The sequence below is a fragment of the Heteronotia binoei genome, chromosome 5 (assembly GCF_032191835.1).
Source record: "Heteronotia binoei isolate CCM8104 ecotype False Entrance Well chromosome 5, APGP_CSIRO_Hbin_v1, whole genome shotgun sequence".
Classification (NCBI taxonomy): Eukaryota; Metazoa; Chordata; class Lepidosauria; order Squamata; family Gekkonidae; genus Heteronotia; species Heteronotia binoei.
Genome location: NC_083227.1, coordinates 14,892,617 through 14,911,311, shown reverse-complemented (window position 1 = coordinate 14,911,311; position 18,695 = coordinate 14,892,617). Strand labels below are relative to the sequence as shown.

The window sequence follows — 18,695 nt, the reverse complement described above, 5'->3', positions numbered from 1 at the left end:
AGAACATAAGAGAAGCCATGTTGGATCAGGCAGGGCCGGTGCGTGGGAGTAGGCAAAGTAGGCAGTCGCCTAGGGTGCCACCAGGCCTAGGGGGCATCACTGGGTCCTGATCACTGTCTGGCTCCCGACCTTGTCTTCCTTGTCTTCTCCCATCACCAAGCTGCTCTCAGCAAAGCAAAGCCACCTCCCCTCTCCCCGATGCGTGCCTTGGCCTCCCACCTCATCCTATCCTGCCACCCTCCTTTCTGGCTTGGCCAGCAAGCGCTTAATTCTCACAATTTTTAAATAACGGATCACATTTTTTTAAAAAAAAATTAAAAATCAGAACATTAAAAACGTGAAACGTTTCAAGTTTTGCGCTCTTCATTTTCCCTATATATTTTTTCATAATTGGGGGGGGGGCAGCTCTAGTGGGTGATTCACCTAGGGCGCCAGAAAGTCTAGCACCCGCCCTGCCCCCCATGGGATTGGCAGCCATAGGGCAAGGGGCAACATGACTTAAAGGGGTCCCCTCTGCCACTGGCTCGTCTCACCCCCCTGTGATTCCAGGGAAAACACCAGGCTCCATCTCCGACAATACAAGAACTCGTGGGCATTCAATGAAATCGCTGAGCAATCAGGTTAAAACGGATAAAAGGAAGTCCTTCTTCACCCAAAGGGTGATTAACATGTGGAATTCACTGCCACAGGAGCATAGCCAGCTTCAAGAGGGGATTGGATAAAAATATGAAGCAGAGGTCCATCAGTGGCTATAAGCCACAGTATATATATGTATATATGTGTGTGTGTGTGTGTGTGTGTGTATACACACACACACACATATATTGGCCACTGTGCAACGCAGTGTTGGACCGGATGGGCCATTGGCCTGATCCCACATGGCTTCTCTTACGTTCTTATGTGACACAGAGTGTTGGGCTGGATGGGTCATTGGCTTGATCCCACATGGCTTCTCTTATGTTCTTATGTGACACAGAGTGTTGGGCTGGATGGGCCTTTGGCCTGATCCCACATGGCTTCTCTTATGTTCTTATGTGACTCAGAGTGTTGGGCTGGATGGGTCATTGGCTTGATCCCACATGGCTTCTCTTATGTTCTGATGTGACTCAGAGTGTTGGACTGGATGGGCCATTGGACTGATCCAACATGGCTTTTCTTATGTTCTTATGTGACACAGAGTGTTGGGCTGGATGGGTCATTGGCTTGATCCCACATGGCTTCTCTTATGTTCTGATGTGACTCAGAGTGTTGGACTGGATGGGCCATTGGACTGATCCAACATGGCTTTTCTTATGTTCTTATGTGACACAGAGTGTTGGGCTGGATGGGCCATTGGCCTGATCCCACACGGCTTCTCTTACGTTCTTACGACCCATCCATGCCCCCAGTCCCCACACCCTCCAAACAAAAGGGACCCAGCGGCCTCCCCCCCACCCACCACCCCCCCCCCCAAAAAAAAATCCTATTGCAAGGAGCCCTGCTCAGTTCGGGTCCTCTTCCTCCGGCCAAGCCCCCAGAGGTCTTCCCCCTCTTGCATATTTACCTCCCGGACTTTGCACCCAGAATCGGCTTCTTGCAAACGGGAAATCTGCAGAGTCGCTGCTGGGGGCGGGGAGGGGGGTCAGCCTGGAAGGTCCCTCGCCCTTGACTGGTTCCCCCCACCTTCCCCGCCAGCGACCGTGCGCGTCCAGGCCGTCCCCAAAGCCTCCCCTTCGGCTAAAGCAGACCGCCGCCACGACCCCCGTTTCCCTCCAGACGCTGCAGGCTCCAGTCGCTCCCTCCCAATGACCGAGCCCCCCCCCCCCGCTCCGCCCTGCCCTTTCTACGGAAATCACGTGTCGGGGAGTGCAGCGGACGGCGTCGCTCTTCCGTACACGTGTTCTCCTCCTTCACGGAGGTTGCTTCCCCTGACGCGCGTCGTCGTTGCAGGAGCTCTGCGGAGCAGCCTCCCGCTTGGCAGTGAGGAAGGGAGCGGGGAGGTGGGGGGGGAGGAGATTTTGGATTCTGCCTCCCTTGCTGGAATGGCTATATGTGGCTCTGCTTACTGTATCTTATTCCTCGTCGGAATCGTAGAATCCTAGAGTTGGAAGGGATCTCTAGGGTCATCTAGTCCAGCCCCCTGCAGGAAACTCGCAAACGCTTCCCGCTAAATTCACAGCATCTTCATTGCTGTCAGATGGCCATCTAGCCTCTGTTTAAAAGCCTCCAAAGAAGGAGAGCCCAATTTCATAGAATCCTAGAGTTGGAAGGGACTTCCAGGGTCATCTAGTCCAACCCCCTGCACAATGCAGGAAACTCACAAACACCTCCCCCTCAGTTCACAGGATCTTCATTGCTGTCAGATGGCCGTCTAGCCTCTGTTGAAAAACGTCCAAGGAAGGAGAGCCCACTTTCATAGAATCCTAGAGTTGGAAGGGGCCTCCAGGGTCATCTAGTCCAACCCCCTGCACAATGCAGGAAACTCACAAACACCTCCCCCTCAGTTCACAGGATCTTCATTGCTGTCAGATGGCCGTCTAGCCTCTGTTGAAAAACGTCCAAGGAAGGAGAGCCCACTTTCATAGAATCCTAGAGTTGGAAGGGACTTCCAGGGTCATCTAGTCCAACCTCCTGCACAATGCAGGAAACTCACAAACACCTCCCCCTCAGTTCACAGGATCTTCATTGCTGTCAGATGGCCGTCTAGCCTCTGTTGAAAAACGTCCAAGGAAGGAGAGCCCACTTTCATAGAATCCTAGAGTTGGAAGGGACTTCCAGGGTCATCTAGTCCAACCTCCTGCACAATGCAGGAAACTCACAAACACCTCCCCCTCAGTTCACAGGATCTTCATTGCTGTCAGATGGCCATCTAGCCTCTGTTGAAAAACGTCCAAGGAAGGAGAGCCCACTTTCATAGAATCCTAGAGTTGGAAGGGGCCTCCAGGGTCATCTAGTCCAACCCCCTGCACAATGCAGGAAACTCACAAACACCTCCCCCCAAATTCACAGGATCTTCATTGCTGTCAGATGGCCATCTAGCCTGACTGGTATAACAAATACCCAGTCAGATACTTCCCCTTCCCCTCAATTACTCGATGATGGTCCGCTCTGTCAAAAAAGATTTAGATCTCCTCCAGCTGGATATTCATAAATGCTTTCAAGAGTCTATTGCTGAATATGTCCAACCTATTAATGCCAAAATCAAAGAAATGTCGGAAGACGTGGCAACTACTGCGAAATTAGCAGAACAGGCAGCAGAGCTGAGTCTAGCACTTAAAGGGGAACTAACACAAATAAAAGACAGGGAGGAAAGCGTCCAAAATAGACTAATGGCCCTGGAAAATAAATGGAGGGCTTTAAACCTTAAATTTCGTGGATTTGAGGAGGGAGTGGAGGAGAGGGAGACTTAGCGTCGTTTATTTCAAACTGGCTGCAAGAGAAAATGGCGCTTACAGAAAATGTGGCACCCGACATTATTAGAGCTCAACAGCTTGGTCCCCTAGCGTTGGCGCGTCGCAGGCAACCCAGGGATATCTTGATTAAATTCTCCACCAGTAAAGTCAAGGATAAGATTCTTCAAAAAGCACGATGTGCAGATGCGCTGACACATAATAGGAAGAGCATTTTGATTTTATTAGACCTTTCCCCTGAAACACTTCCTTTCTGTTAAAGTTGTGCTGGTGTTTGTAAATCTCAATAGCTTCTCTGAACAGAGAAGTGGAGGAGTGGGGGAATCAAACCCAGTTCTCCCAGATAAGAGTCCGCACACTTAACCACTACACCAAACTGGCTCTCCTTTAGAAGGAAAAGGGAACCAAAGCAGAAGCAAAGGAAGGCATTGGTGGCCTGCTTTGGTTCCCTTTGGTACCCGCCTGAACAGAGAAGCTATTGAGATGGCCTTGGATCAGCCACAGCTCTCACAGGAGTTGTCCTTGAAAGGGCAGCTGATGTGAGAGCCCTCTGAGCCCCACCCACCTCACAAGGTGTTTGTTGTGAGGGAGGAAGATAAAGGAGATTGTAAGCCGCTCTGAGTCTCTGATTCAGAGAGAAGGGCGGGGTATAAATCTGCAGTCTTCTTCTTCTTCTGCAATGTCTCTTTGGTACCACTTGATCCCCAGATTTTGCTTCCACCTGTAGATGGTTGTCTTTCTCCACATCTCTTCTTCTTGATTCCTTCTCACTCCCCTTCTCCCTCACATCTGCAACTGCAAAAGAGGGACCGAAATCATATAAAAATGAAAAATTACAAATACCAATTTAGCAGGTACAGACAGTAGTCAAGGGTACTTTCTATAGCCAGAGCCAAGGGCTTGGAAAAACCACAGCAATACTTACACACATACCAGGAGGACTTGGAACAGAAGAAATGGAGGAGGAGATAACTGCATGCTTCTCTTACAAAAATCTGCTCTTGAGATCACATTAAGGTTAGTAAGTTTTCTGGTGTTTGTTTAGGGAATGCTTAAAACAGAATAGGAAAAGAGATGCTTAAAAAATCTTGGATTTTATTGAAATATTTTGAAATAATAATAATAATGTATTGGCTTTATATTCCAGCCTTCACTCTGAATCTCAAAGCAGCTTACAATCTTCTCTACCTTCCAATAGAGATACAGAAGGGGAAAAAAGGAAATGTGGAAAAGGGCAGAAGTATATAATAAATAAGTACACAATATATGGGCAGTGTTACTAATATGAATACTGAAGATATTTCTTATTCAATGTACAAATATGTAAGAAGAATAGTTTAGCCAAGACATAACATGACATGATATATTAGCATAATAACATGAGAGTATTTCATAAGAGAGTGTGTGTGTGTGTGTGTGTATGTGTGTGTATGTATGTATCTATAAATAATATATCAACATTGTTATCCTATCTTATAAATTTGATCTTCTATGGAATTCTCTTTAAGTTCTAAGTTCAAATTTATTGTTACAATCAACAACCAGCTCATTCAATCAATTTACATAAAACATTAGAATATGAGACATAAATGGAATACGATATAAGTAACCTCATTAGGGCCATTAAAAAGTTTTCATGCCATCATTTGTTATACATATATTTCTTAAAATAGTCACAACTAGAACCTATACAATTTTATGTTAAACCTTTCATATCTATCATGCAATATTATCACACTAGTAATCAGAACTTTTTTTTAGCAGGAAATCCTTTGCATATTAGACCACACACCCCTGATGTAGCCAATCCTCCTGGAGCTTACAGTAGACTCTGTACTAAGAGCCCTGTAAGAGTCCATCTCCTCCCCTCTCCCTGCAGCCTCCATCTAGGAAAAGTGCAGTCTTTCTCTGCAGTGGGGACCAAAGCAACTTACATCATTCTCCTCTTCCCCCATTTTGATCTGCACAACAACCCTGTGAGGCAGGTTAGGCTGAAAGTCTGTGACTGGTCCGAAATCACCCAGTCATCTTCCACAGCAAGAAGCTGGGCCTGGCAGACCCTGCTCTGAAGTGCCAACTGCCACGTCACACTGCCTGCTATGGCCTCAGCAGGGTATAATGACTCAGAGTGTACCATTTGCTCCAGGGGAACTGATATTTGCCCACCTGGAGAGTAGTTGTAGTTCTGAGTGATCTCCAGGCTGATATTCACTTGGAGATCAACAATAGTTCCCCAGGAGGAATTGGCTGGTTTGGGAGATGGCGTCTATGGCATTGTACCTGTCTGAGTTCCCACTCTTTCTCAAACTCCACCCTCTCCAGCCAGGCTCCACCTCTCAAATCTCAAAGAATTCCCAGTCAGGTTAAAGTATATTTAAGTGGCAGTATTACAGGTGGTTTCAGTCCACAATTATTTTGACAGGCACTGTAAACATTTTATATTTAAATTTTAAGAGATGAACTGGGCTCTGTTCCTTACACCTACTAAAGAATTAGAGCACCATTCCCTTCAATGATACATAAATTAAGTATTTAAAACATTTTAAATTCATGCCAGAAACTTATTATTTCCCTGAAGATCTAATGGGACACCATTTATGAATCTTTACTATATCACTGAATCTTTACTATTTCACTGTGCCATACCATTAAGAAAGAAGAGCTATCCAAGACACAGCTGCATGGAGTTACATGGAATAGTTTCCTTTCAGTGGAATTAGTTCTCAAGCTTTCTGGGGCGAGCATTTTGCCAGTAATATTCAGAAGACTTTTGCATCTACTTAGAAAAGAGGTTTAAAAGCGGCTTGCTCGCTCCTAAATTAAACACTTAAGTGGGATTGAGAGGTAAATTTTTAGTAATAAGCAAGAATATATTTTTAAAAATTATTCGTTTCAAAAAAATAAAAATGATCCAGTTATCTAGAGTTGGGCAACACGCAGTTCTCAACTTAGCTGCAAATATTACTCTTGCTGCAGTTAACGTATATCTGAATATATATAACATATATATTCTTTTATCTACACTCGTTGGCGGAACACATAATAGCACTGTCTCCAGCGATTTTAAAGGTTTTTTTAAAAAATTTCTGTATGTATTTCTGTCAAATTTTTCTTTTGTTTGTTTTTTGGTAGAATTCCTAATAGCATTGTATCTGGCGATTTTAATATATTTTGTAATTTTCTGTAAGTATTTGTCCACTTTTTTTTTTGCAGGACTACCACACATGGTAAAAGGTATCAGCTCTCTGATTACGTTTCCAACATAGTCCTTTGTAGTTTTTGACCATCTTCTCAATGCCTTTGGACATAATGCACCATTGAAAGCACATATTGTACCAGTTTTCTTTAAGTACTTGGCTAGCTGTGATTTTTTTCTCCCTTGTCTATAGATTTTCCCATTGCTGAAACTAAATCTCTTTTCCAAAGTTTTGTGACCGTTTCACCATACATGTCTTGATTTGTTCTGTTTCTGAATGATATTGAAAGAGGGGCTTGTAAATATGTCCTAGCCTGGGCTCCTGTGTTCAGTGTTATTGTTTCGAATTGAGTCAGGTTCTTAGCAATTAACTTCTTTTTCCAAACTATGAGGACTCACAAAAGGTTTCTCCCCTGTGTGGATTCTCTGATGCCGCTGAAGATGTCCATTGTTACTGAATGTCTTTCCACACTCTGAGCAGTCAAATGGTTTCTCCCCAGTGTGAGTTCTTTGATGCATTTGAAAATGGCCACTCGGACTGAATTTCTTTCCACACTCAGAGCATTCAAAAGGTTGTGGGTACTTTGATGCTGTTGAAGACTGCCACACAGTGAATCTCCACACACTGGACATTAAAAAGGCTTCTCTTCTGTGTGAGTTCCTTGGTGCAGTAGAAGATGGGCACTCTGACTGAATATCTTCCCAAATTCGGAGCATTCAAAAGGTGTCTCCCCTGTGTGGGTTCTCTGATGCCGTTGAAGATGTTCACTTTGACTAAATCTTTTTCCACACTCAGAGCATTCAAAAGGTTTCTCGCCCGAGTGGGTTCTCTGGTGCCGCAGAAGACGGCCTCGGTTACCAAATGTCTTACCACAGTCAGAGCAGTAGAAAGGTTTCTCTCCTGTGTGGGTTCTTTGATGCAGTTGAAGATTACCACTCCTACTAAATGTCTTTCCACACTCTGAACAGTGAAAAGGTTTCTCCCCTGTGTGGGTTCTTTGATGCACTTCAAGATGACTGCTCTGACTGAATCTCTTTCCACACTTGGAGCATTCAAAAGGTTTCTCTCCTGTGTGGGTTCTTTGATGCACTTCAAGATGACTGCTCTGACTGAATCTCTTTCCACACTCTGAGCATTCAAAAGGTTTCTCCCCTGTGTGGGTAGTTTGATGCACTTGAAGATAGCCACTTTGAGTAAATCTCTTTCCACACTCAGAGCATTCAAAAGGTTTTCCTCCTGTATAGGTTCTCTGATGCCGCTGAAGATGGCCACGGTTACTGAATGTCTTTCCACATTCGGGGCATTCAAAAGGTTTCTCCCCTGTGTGGGTTCTCTGATGCCGCTGAAGATGGCCACTCTTACTGAATCTCTTCCCACATTCAGGGCATTCAAAAGGTTTCTCCCCTGTGTGGGTTCTTTGATGCACTTTAAGATACCCACTTTGACTAAATCTCTTTCCACACTCAGAGCATTCAAAAGGTTTCTCCCCTGTGTGGATTCTATGATGCCGCAGAAGGCGGCCTCTGTTACTGAATGTCTTTCCACACTCTGAGCAGTCAAAAGGTTTCTCCCCTGTGTGGGTTCTTCGATGCAGTTGAAGACTGCTACTCCTACTGAATGTCTTCCCACACTCTGAACAGTCAAAAGGTTTCTCCCCTGTGTGGATTCTTTGATGCACTTCAAGATGGCTGCTCTGGCTAAATCTCTTTCCACACTCAGAGCATTCAAAAGGTTTCTCACCCGTGTGGGTTCTTTGATGGACTTGAAGATGGCTGCTCTGACTGAATCTCTTTCCACACTCAGAGCATTCAAATGGTTTCTCTCCTGTGTGGGTTCTCTGATGCTGCTGAAGATGGCCACTGTTACTGAATGTCTTTCCGCACTCTGAACAGTGAAAAGGTTTCTCCTCTCTGTGGGTTCTTTGATGCACTTGAAGATTGCCACTGCTACTGAAGGTCTTTCCACACTCAGAGCCTTCAAATGGTTTCCCTCCTTTTTGGGTTCTCTGAAAATGGCCACTCTCAGTGAATGTGTTTCCACACTCTGTGTGGGTTCTCTGGTGCCATGGAAGATTGCTACTGCTACTCAATCTCTTGCCGTACTCTGAGCATGCAAAAGGTTTTGCACCTCTGTGCGTTCTTTGGTGCACGAGGAGTTCTGACCTATTTCTGAAGGACTTTCCACACTGGATAGATTTACTTGCCTTCATTATCCTGTGCTTTGAAAAATGCACATTACACTGAAGTCTTCCATCATGCTTCTCAACCACAGAGCTTCCTATCTTTCTCTTGGATCTGCCTTGATTACTGACATTTTCTTTCAAGTCTTCATTTTTAACTCGATCTGGCATTTGCACGTGAAATTCTTCATCCTCCTCATTTCTCTGATTGTCCTCTGCTAGAATAAATAGAGAGATCCCATTAGCACCTAGGATGGCTGGTTATGTGACTGCAATAACAAACAACTGATTCCCCGTTGGCCTTGTCTAGATTTGCTGATTTTAACCGCCTCTCCCAGCTTCCCCCAGAATATCTAGTATTTAAGGGTACCTCACCCTAGAAGGAGATTCTGAGCCTCCATATTTGAGGCTCCCCGAAGGCCTCTCTCCCTCCCACGCTTCGGACCAAGTGGGCTGTATGATTGTACCAAACCAAACATTACTGAGAACCAAATAAGAAATCCTCCATGGCTATTCCTTGCCTGTTCGCTTGAGGTAACCTGAAGGGTACTCACTCTCAGCCGGCTCATTTGGGAAGGAAATATGCTCTTGGGATCCTCTTGAAGAACTCCCCAGCCTTTCTTTGGATGTGAGGTCATTGTTTATCTCCACCAAAGTCATTCTTGTGCCTCTGGTTTCTTTTGTGGACAGAAAGAGAAAGATTAGTCTTATATGGGGAAGGAAAGAAATTCAAGTGTAAAAATTCTTCTGGAGGGATGGAACCATGTTCAAGACGAAAGCCCACAGTCCCAACTAGCATAAAAGGAATGGATCTGTGAGGCATAATACCCTAGTTCCATCAAGGATTAACAAAATTATTAAGTGGCCTCGTCCAACATGCAGGTGGTCATGATTTGAGTCTCCCTGCAGCAAATGTTGTTATTTTTTTTCAAGGCCAGACTCCAGAATGTGGTCAATGCTTAACCGTGAGAACCTGTATCCAGTTGTGCAACCAGGAGGGAAGGGGGATTAAGGAGGTTGCTGACAAGTACAACCCAATGAAGGGGGTGCTGCTCTGGTATAAAGAGTATTGATCCAAGGAGACCCAGGCTTCAGTTTTTGAAAGGATCATTTCCCGATCACAGACAGAGCATATATTGGTAATCCCATCCAGGGGGAAGGTTAAAGGGCAGAGAAACAAGGAACTGGCCACTTCCAGAGTCCTTCTTAGGGTCTCATCCCCACCTTGACCTCAAGCCAGGACACCTTCTCTGTGATGGCCACAACAGTGGCCTCAGCTGACCCTGGGCAAGTACACACACACAAACAACACAAGAAGCTGATTCTACTTGGTCCACTGGAGATAGCACTGTCTGCTCAGTCTGGCAGGGGCTCTTCAGGGCCTAACGCCGGATCTTTCACATCACCTCACAGTCAATCTATTTCACTGGAGATGCTGCCAGGGTTTGAACCTGGGACCTTCTGCATGCCCAGCAGATGCTCTGCCGGTGAGCCACAGTCCCTTCTGAGATAGCGGTACAGGCCTCAGCTGGTGTATTGCTATTCAATATTTTGATTCGTGCCTCAACACAATGGCAGTGATTTACACCTAGGGCACCTCTGAAAGATCCTTACCTAGAAAGGTCAGATTCCTGTAGTTCTCCAGCATAACTTCACTGTACAGGTCTCTTTGTCCGGGGTCCAGCAGGGCCCATTCTACCTCAGTGAACGAGACTGACACCTCCTCAAAGGGAAAGGGACACTGAAAGAAGAAGCAGGTTCTCTCATCAGAGATCACCCCAGGCAGAGATTGCATCCTGGATAGGAGTTGTCTGGGAGAGTACAGGGTGTATGGCTTGGTATGGGTAAAGGGAATGGTGTTTAGAGCATCTCTCACCCAGACACCTTGTAGAAACTGCAGGAGCAAAAGCCCCACCAAGATAGGAGCAGGGACTTGCTCAAATCCTCTACCTGGACTGGTGGTGCAGCAGCTGTTTCCACACCTCTGGAAAGATGGTGGCTCAACAGGATCTCTTCACTGCCTGCTCCTGAGACAACGGAGGAAGGAAGAGTGTTTGCTTGCTTGTTCCCTGCTTCACGCACTCCCTTCCCAGGAATGTGAAGCCTTGCCCTGCGCACACTCAACACATTCTCGTAACACTTTTTACTCAGTTCTGGGAGAGGCAGAGAAGCACCAGGTATATCTGAGCCTCATGGGTTAGAAAAGCTGCTGACCTCTGTGAGACTTGTGGCTGGCCTGGAGGGAGGAAAAGGAGGGGGTGGAAATGAAGAAGATATTGGATTTATATCCCACCCTCCACTCCGAAGAGTCTCAGAGCGGCTCACAATCTCTTTTACCTTCCTCTCCCACAACAGACACCCTGTGAGGTGGGTGGGGCTGAGAGGGCTCTCACAGCAGCTGCCCTTTCAAGGACAGAGCAGCCTACAATCTTCTTTACTTTCGTCCCCCACAACAGACACCCTGTGAGGTGGGTGGGGCTGGAGAGGGCTCTCACAGCAGCTGCCCTTTCAAGGACAGAGACTCAGAGCGGCCTACAATCTCCTTTCCCTTCCTCCCCCACAACAGACACCCTGTGAGGTGGGTGGGGCTGAGAGGGCTCTCACAGCAGCTGGCTTTTCAAGGACAGAGGCTCAGAGCGGCCTACAATCTCCTTTCCCTTCCTCCCCCACAACAGACACCCTGTGAGGTGGGTGGGGCTGGAGAGGGCTCTCACAGCAGCTGCCCTTTCAAGGACAGAGGCTCAGAGCGGCCTACAATCTCCTTTCCCTTCCTCTCCCACAACAGACACCCTGTGAGGTGGGTGAGGCTGGAGAGGGCTCTCCCAGCAGCTGCCCTTTCAAGGACAACCTCTGCCAGAGCTATGGCTGACCTGAGGCCATGCTAGCAGGTGCATGTGAAGGAGTGGGGAATCAAACCCAGTTCTCCCAGATAAGAGTCCGCACACTTAACCACTACGCCAAAAGCACAGACCTTTGTGATCTCACTGAGGCAATGTACTCACTGGAGCTGATGACTGTAACCATCTGCTGTATTTACACCAACTTCTTCAGACTTACACAAAAACAAAAGCAGAGCAGCCTAGGGGGTGGAGTTTTCCTCCAAACAAACAGGGACTGTGCTCGCTTCTCGTCCTTTTGCACACTCATCAGGAAGACCCAGGTGGCTCTGCCTACTCGCCCTGCCCATTCAGCTTTCCTCTTAGTCTCCCATCCAAGTATCTCAACTTCACCAGCCCTGCCTTGGCACGCTAAATATCTCTAGCAACAGGAACTGAGGGGAGAGCAAAGGCAGCTTCTCCAGTGGTCCAGTCTTAAACACAGGACTCCATACTCTCTGCCTCTCTTTCTCTCTCTCTCACTGTACCTAGAATAAAAGGGATGCCCTCAGCCAATTGAGGGAAGGATTCCTGTTTCCCTCCTCCTCCCGTCCACAGTCAATGGAGGAAAGGCTTTCTTTCCCCTGCGAAGCAGCGCCTCAAGTCTCAGCCAATGGAACACAACAGACCTTGAGTGGCAGTTGATGGGCCAATGCTTGATGGAGTGCACACCACAGCCAATAGGAGACCTGGATTTGGCTTCACCGCAGAGCTTTTACGTACATATAAGGATTGCAACCCGCCCTGAGACCAAAGGCCCCGAGACCATTTCCATTAACAACTACATAATAAATAAATGAATATTTTAATTAGGGGGAAGAATCCCAGTCCAGGAATCTGTCTAATGTCCCTTCCAGAGGCATCACATTTAGTGGACATTGAGCATTGCAAATTAACTCTGTGTTGTGCATAGAAATATTTAATTTTTACCTGACCTGAACTCTCTACCCATCGCATTTATGGGATGCCCCAATTGCATCCAAGCAAAATGAGGCCTCACCACAGAAGAGGGCATCTTGGGCACGCTCCACAGCCTGCGCCTTCTTTCTTTGCTCAAAGGAAGCTCTTCCCACCTCAGGGATCGCAGCTTCCATCTTCACAGAGGGTCCCCACATCTGAAACAGCAGCAAAGGAGAGGGGTAAGAGATGGAATGGAAAAGAGACCAAGGAATGGATCCTGCCCCACTCCCAGACTCTGAACACATTTATCAGCAGACCTGGTGAGTTATCTGGAAGGATAAGAAATCCTCTAGAATAGGGGTGTCCAATGGTAGCTCTCCAGAAGTTTTTTGCCTACAACTCCCATCAGCCCCAGCCATTGGCCATGCTGGCTGGGGCTGATGGGAGTTGTAGGCAAAAAAAAATCTGGAGAGCTACCGTTGGCCACCCCTGCTCTAGAAGAGGCTACTACAGGAGGCTGTTAAATCTCCCATTTGAATGATTAACACTTGGAGAAAAATCTGGCAAAGAAAAATTAAGATAAGGCCGGGTATCATTGCTTGAACCAGACATAATGGAAGCAATCCCCTCACCTGTTCTGCATGCCTCTTCTCCTCTGCCTGACTCAGCAGGAAACCTTCAGCCAGGGCTACCGCCTGAGAACTGGTCTCCGGCCCACATCCTCTGACCCAACACTGCATTTCCTGGGGCAGGATGGTCAGGAACTGCTCCAGGATCACCAGGTCCAGGATCTGCTTCTTGGAGTTCTTCTCCGGCTTCAGCCACTGGCTGCAAAGTCCATGGAGCTGGCTGCAAACCTCTCGGGGCCCTTCAGCTTCATGGTAGCGGAACAGCCGGAAGTGGTGGCGATGTCCATCTGAGGTCATGGTGTCCTTAGCGAGGACCTCTGGCTCTCTTAACACTTCTTAATGCATTTCTGCTGTAACAAAAAAATTACTATAATGATTTTCACATTTTATTCAGAGTCACATTAGTGTCTGTGTGACCCAGATTCAAATCCACACTTTGCCATGGAAGTTTGCTAGGAGATCTTGGGCCAGTCACATGTAGACAGCCCGGACTACCTCACAGGGTTGTGGGAGAGAAGGAAGAGTTCTTTCCATTCACTTTCACCACCCCATGCATAATGTGATAAACCGTTATTGTGTCCCCCACCCCACCCCACCTCACCTCACCTCACCATCCTCTCTTTTCTAAACTGAAAAATCCCAAACTCTTCAGCTTCCCCCCACCCCCCAGGAAAGATGCTCCAACCCCCTATAATCCTCTTGGTTGCCCTTCACCTTCTTCTAAACCAGTGTTGGCCAAACTTGCTTAACTTAAGAGCCACACAGAATGTATGCCAGATGTTTGAGAGCTACAGAGAACAAATGTCAGATGTTTGAGAGCTGCAAGAAGAAGTAACAGAGGGAGGAAAGTAGATGAAAGAGAGAGGAAGAGGTGGAAAGAAAGCAGCTTTAACTTTAAATGTATTCTCCAAGCTGCCAGTTGGTTTTGGTTGGAATAGTGATTTAAAGAGACAAATGTATTCTCCAAGCTGGTCAATGGGATGGTTGGGGCTTTGAGAGCTACACAATATGTGTGAAAGAGCCACATGAACATATGAAGCTGCCTTATACTGAATCAGACCCTCTTGGGTCCATCAAAGTCAGTATTGTCTTCTCAGACTGGCAGCGGCTCTCCAGGGTCTCAAGCTGAGGTTTTTCACACCTATTTGCCTGGACCCTTTTTTGGAGATGCCAGGGATTGAACCTGGGACCTTCTGCTTCCCAAGCAGATGCTCTACCACTGAGCCACCGTCCCTCCCCTTGTGGCTCTTTCATGTGGCTCCCGAGCCAGTTTGGTCACCCCTGTTCTAAACAGACTGATGTTCAGGCAGCTTCAGAAGGGATGCCAAACACAGAGAGCACAAACTAGGAGAGAAGTCACTATAGATGGTGCAACAATAAACAGCCCAAAGGGTTACAGTGCCTGAAATTTACTAATTGTGATGTACTACTAATTCACAGCTACTATAGGTGAACCATAGTCCATAATAATTCATATACACACCAACAATCACAATACAACATTAGTTGGATGGGAAAACTTCTGAGATAGAAATGCCTTCCTTTTAGCCCAGGAACGGACATTCTCACATTTTGACATATTACTGTTTTGTTGCTTTCGCACGCTCATGTTACCCAGATCAAAGGTTTGCTCCATTTGTTAATTTTACTATTCTGTCGTTGGATCTTAAATTTGTACCATTTTGCATCCTAAACCACTGCCTACCAGCTATATGTAGTTCTCACCGCTGTACCTGATCCCTCGTCTGATGAAGTGTGCTTAAAGCACACAAAAGCTTACATTCTGAATAAAACTTTGTTGGTCTTAAAGGTGCCACTTGACTCCTATTTTGTTCTACTGCTTCAGAGCAACATGGCTACCCTCAGGGCCTGTCATTCCAATCCTTGAGTAGTCTAGCTGTGCCCAGAGAGCTTACCTTCACTGCAACTCATCTTGGGCTGCAATGTATTTCAATGGAACCCATAGAAATCAACTGGCATTCTTGTCTCCCATTATTGTGTTGGTATTAACCTTTAAAGCCCTTTATGGTCAGGGACCTGCCTATCTACGGGACCGCCTTTCCCCATATATCCCCCAGAGAGCACTGCGATCAGGGACAAAAAATCTGCTGTCTGCCCCTGGCCCAAAAGAAGCCAGGCTATGCGCAACAAGATCTAGGGCCTTCTCGGTGGCAGCACCAGAACTCTGGAACACCCTCCCAGAAGCTATAAGGGCCCTGCGGGATTTGTCGGCGTTCCGCAGGGCCTGTAAGACCGAACTGTTTAGACAGGCTTTTCTGGTTGACTGAAAATGGGCTGCCACCGGACATCCTACAGAAGCTGGTGGTCATAGTCAGAACCCAATACCGCCAGACTGGATTGAGATAGCGTAATAGTTTTAAACTGATAAATGTATTATGGTTTTATATGTTTTATGGAATTGATTGTTTTTATGATACTGTAAGCCGCCCTGAGTCCGCTTGCGGAGAGGGCGGGATATAAATGCAAAGTAATAAATAAATAAATAATTTCCCACGGGCCTTCCAGCCTTTCCCACAGTTTCCAATGGGCAACCCTGTCATTCTTTTTAGTACATTCCATTGGACTGGTTGTCATTTCTGGACACTTTCTAAAAGGAATATATCAGAGACGTCCTGTGGGCGACCTCAAAAATAGATATTTTATTATAAAAACGAATTTCAGCAATAGACTAGACTAGAAAGGGAAATGGTTGATTGGCATGTTATAACAACACTCAGAACAATGGAATCCCCAGGACTGAAGAGGGATATTGGTTTCTTATCTCTCTACATATGCCCCCCAACCTTTCCCTCCCTTCTCTACATATGCCCCCCAAATCTCCAGGAATTTCCCAGTTTGGAGCTAGCAACTATCATGGAGAACTGATCTCTGTATATGGGAGTAGGGTTGCCAAGTCCAATTCAAGACTTTGGGGGTGGAGCCAGGAGACTTTGGAGGTGGAGCCAGGAGCAAGGGTGTGACAAGCACGACTGAACTCCAAAGGGAGTTCTGGCCATCACATTTAAAGGGACCGCGCACCCTTTAACTGTTTTCCCTCCCTTGGAAATATTGAAGGATAGGAGCACCTCCTTTGGGGGCTCATAGAATTGAACCTCCTGGTCCAATCTTTTTGAAACTTGGAGGGTATTTTGAAGAGAGGCACCGGATGCTAGCCTGAAAATTTGATGTCTCTACCTCAAAAAACAGCCACATATCCCGGAGTGCCAGATACCTGCAGATTAATTCTCCATGATATCTATGAGAATCGGTCTCCATAGGGAATAATGGAGTGCCCAGCAGACATCCCCCCCCCCCCCGGCTTTCTGATGACCCTGAAGCAGGGAGAGGGCTTCCAAACCGAGGGATCCCCTGCTCCCACCTGGGGATTGGCAACTCTATCTGTGATTTCAGGAAAAACACCGGATTCCAACTCGGACCCATCCATGTCCCCCTCCAAACAAAAGGGACCTAGAGGCTGCTTTTCCCGAAATCCTCCCCCCCCCCCCCAATCCCATCCCATTGCAAGGAGCCCTGATCAATTCGCGTCCTCTTCCTCCCCTTTTGCATGTTTACCTCCTCGACTTTGCACCGTAGAATCCAAGTCGGGCTTTTGCAAAGGGGAAATCTGCAGGGCCGGCGGTGGAAGTGGAGAGTGGGCGGGGTGGGAGGGGGTGGATACAACCCGGAAGGTCCCTCGCTTAGGAGAGGCTTTTGGGACGGCCTTGATGCTGGGGAGAAGACGGAACCATTAGGGGCGAAGGACCTTCCGGGCTGAGTTCTCCCCACCGCGGTCTCTGCAGATTTCCCGTTTGCAGCAGCCGATTCTCCTCGGTGCAAAGTCCAGGAGGTAAAAATGCAAGCAGGGAGGGAGGGGGGAGATCTCCTGGGGGCGGCCAGAGGGGCTTGGCCGAAGGTAGAGCCAACAGTGTGATGCGGTGGCTAAAAAGGCAAATGCAATTTGGGGCTGTATCAACAGCAGTCGAGTGTCCAGATCACGTGATGCGATGGTATCGCTTTACTCTGCTCTGGGGAGACTTCACCCGGAGTCTTGTGTTCAGTTTTGGGCACCACATTTTAAGGATATAGACAAGCTGGAACGGGTCCAGAGGAGGGTGACGAAGATGGTGAAGGGTCTGGAGACCAAGTCCTAAGAGGAAAGGTTGAAGGAGCTGGGGATGTTTAGCCTGGAGAGGAGGCGGCTGAGAGGTGATAGGATCACCATCTTCAAGTACTTGAAGGGCTGTCCTATAGAGGATAGTGTGGAATTGTTTTCTGTGGCCCTGGAAGGTGGAACCAGAACAGATGGGTTGAAATTAAATCAAAAGAGTTTCCAACTACACATCAGGAAGAACTTCCTTACCGTTAGAGCGGTTCCTCAATGGAACAGGCTTCCTCGGGAGGCGGTGGGCTCTCCTTCTTTGGAGGTTTTTAAACAGAGGCTAGATGGCCATCTGACAGCGATGAAGATCCTGTGAATTTAGGGTGGAGATGTTTGTGAGTTTCCTGCATTGTGCAGGGGGTTGGACTAGATGACCCTGGAGGTCCCTTCCAACTCTACGATTCTGTGATTCTATTCTATGAATTTGGGGAGGGACAGTGGCTCAGTGATAGAGCATCTGTTTGGTAAGCAGAAGGTCCCAGGTTCAACCCCCGGCATCTCCAACTAAAAAGGGTCCAGGCAAGTAGGCGTGAAAAACCTCAGCTTGCGACCCTGGAGAGCCGCTGCCAGTCTGAGTAGACAATACTGACTTTGATGGACTGAGGGTCTGATTCAGTATAAGGCAGCTTCATATGTTCATAATCATTAAGTGTTTGAGAGCCATAAGAGGGAGGGAAGGAAGAAGGAAAATAGATGGAGGAAAGATAGAAATAAAGCAACTTTAACTTTAAATGCATTCTCCAACCCACCAGCTAGCTTAGCTTGGAGAAGTGATTTAAAGAGAGACATGCTTTCTCCAAGGTAGCCGACAGGGTGGTGGGGCTTTGAGAGCCATGAAAGATGTATGAAAGAGCCCCGGTTTAGCCACCCCTGCCTTAAGAATACTTAGTAATTTTGGTCACAGGTTATTCTCAATAGTTGACTTTCCTTTGTGGTACTGTACTGCTCTCTACATTTAGCATCCTGTAAAGTCAAGTCAAAAATCTTTAATGGCATAAATAATTAAACAAAAACATAGACAGGATCCAACATGGGTGAAACGGAGTTAAAAAAAAATTACACTGGCCAGAAGGACAGTCAAGACAATACCACAGAAAAACCAACCAAATGAGAGCCAGTTTGGTGTAGTGGTTAAGTGTGTGTACTCTTATCTGATTCCCCACTCCTCCACTTGCACCTGCTCTGCTGGAATGGCCTTGGGTTGGCCATAGCTATCGCAGGACTTGTCCTTGAAAGGGCAGCTGCTGTGAGAGCCCTCTCAGCCCCACCCACCTCACAGGGTGTCTGTTGTGGGGGAGGAAGGGAAAGGAGATTGTAGGCCGCTCTGAGCCTCTGTCCTTGAAAGGGCAGTAGCTGTGAGAGCCCT

At 47.0% G+C, this 18,695-nt stretch overlaps 1 protein-coding gene and 1 pseudogene across 1 annotated transcript; one reads left to right on the top strand and one right to left on the bottom strand.

The window, feature by feature from the left end:
* Positions 1-18,695, top strand: part of LOC132571738 (oocyte zinc finger protein XlCOF6-like) — a 317,052-nt pseudogene that overhangs the window by 286,382 nt on the left and 11,975 nt on the right.
* On the bottom strand, positions 6,589-16,828 carry LOC132571061 (oocyte zinc finger protein XlCOF6-like). The gene is made up of 7 exons (XM_060237702.1): positions 16,744-16,828; positions 13,174-13,520; positions 12,642-12,756; positions 10,716-10,792; positions 10,380-10,506; positions 9,320-9,442; positions 6,589-8,980 (listed from the first exon to the last, which is right to left on the bottom strand). The coding sequence occupies exons 2-7, from the start codon at positions 13,465-13,467 to the stop codon at positions 7,218-7,220; spliced, it is 2,499 nt and encodes an 832-aa protein (XP_060093685.1). The 5' UTR covers positions 13,468-13,520; positions 16,744-16,828; the 3' UTR covers positions 6,589-7,217.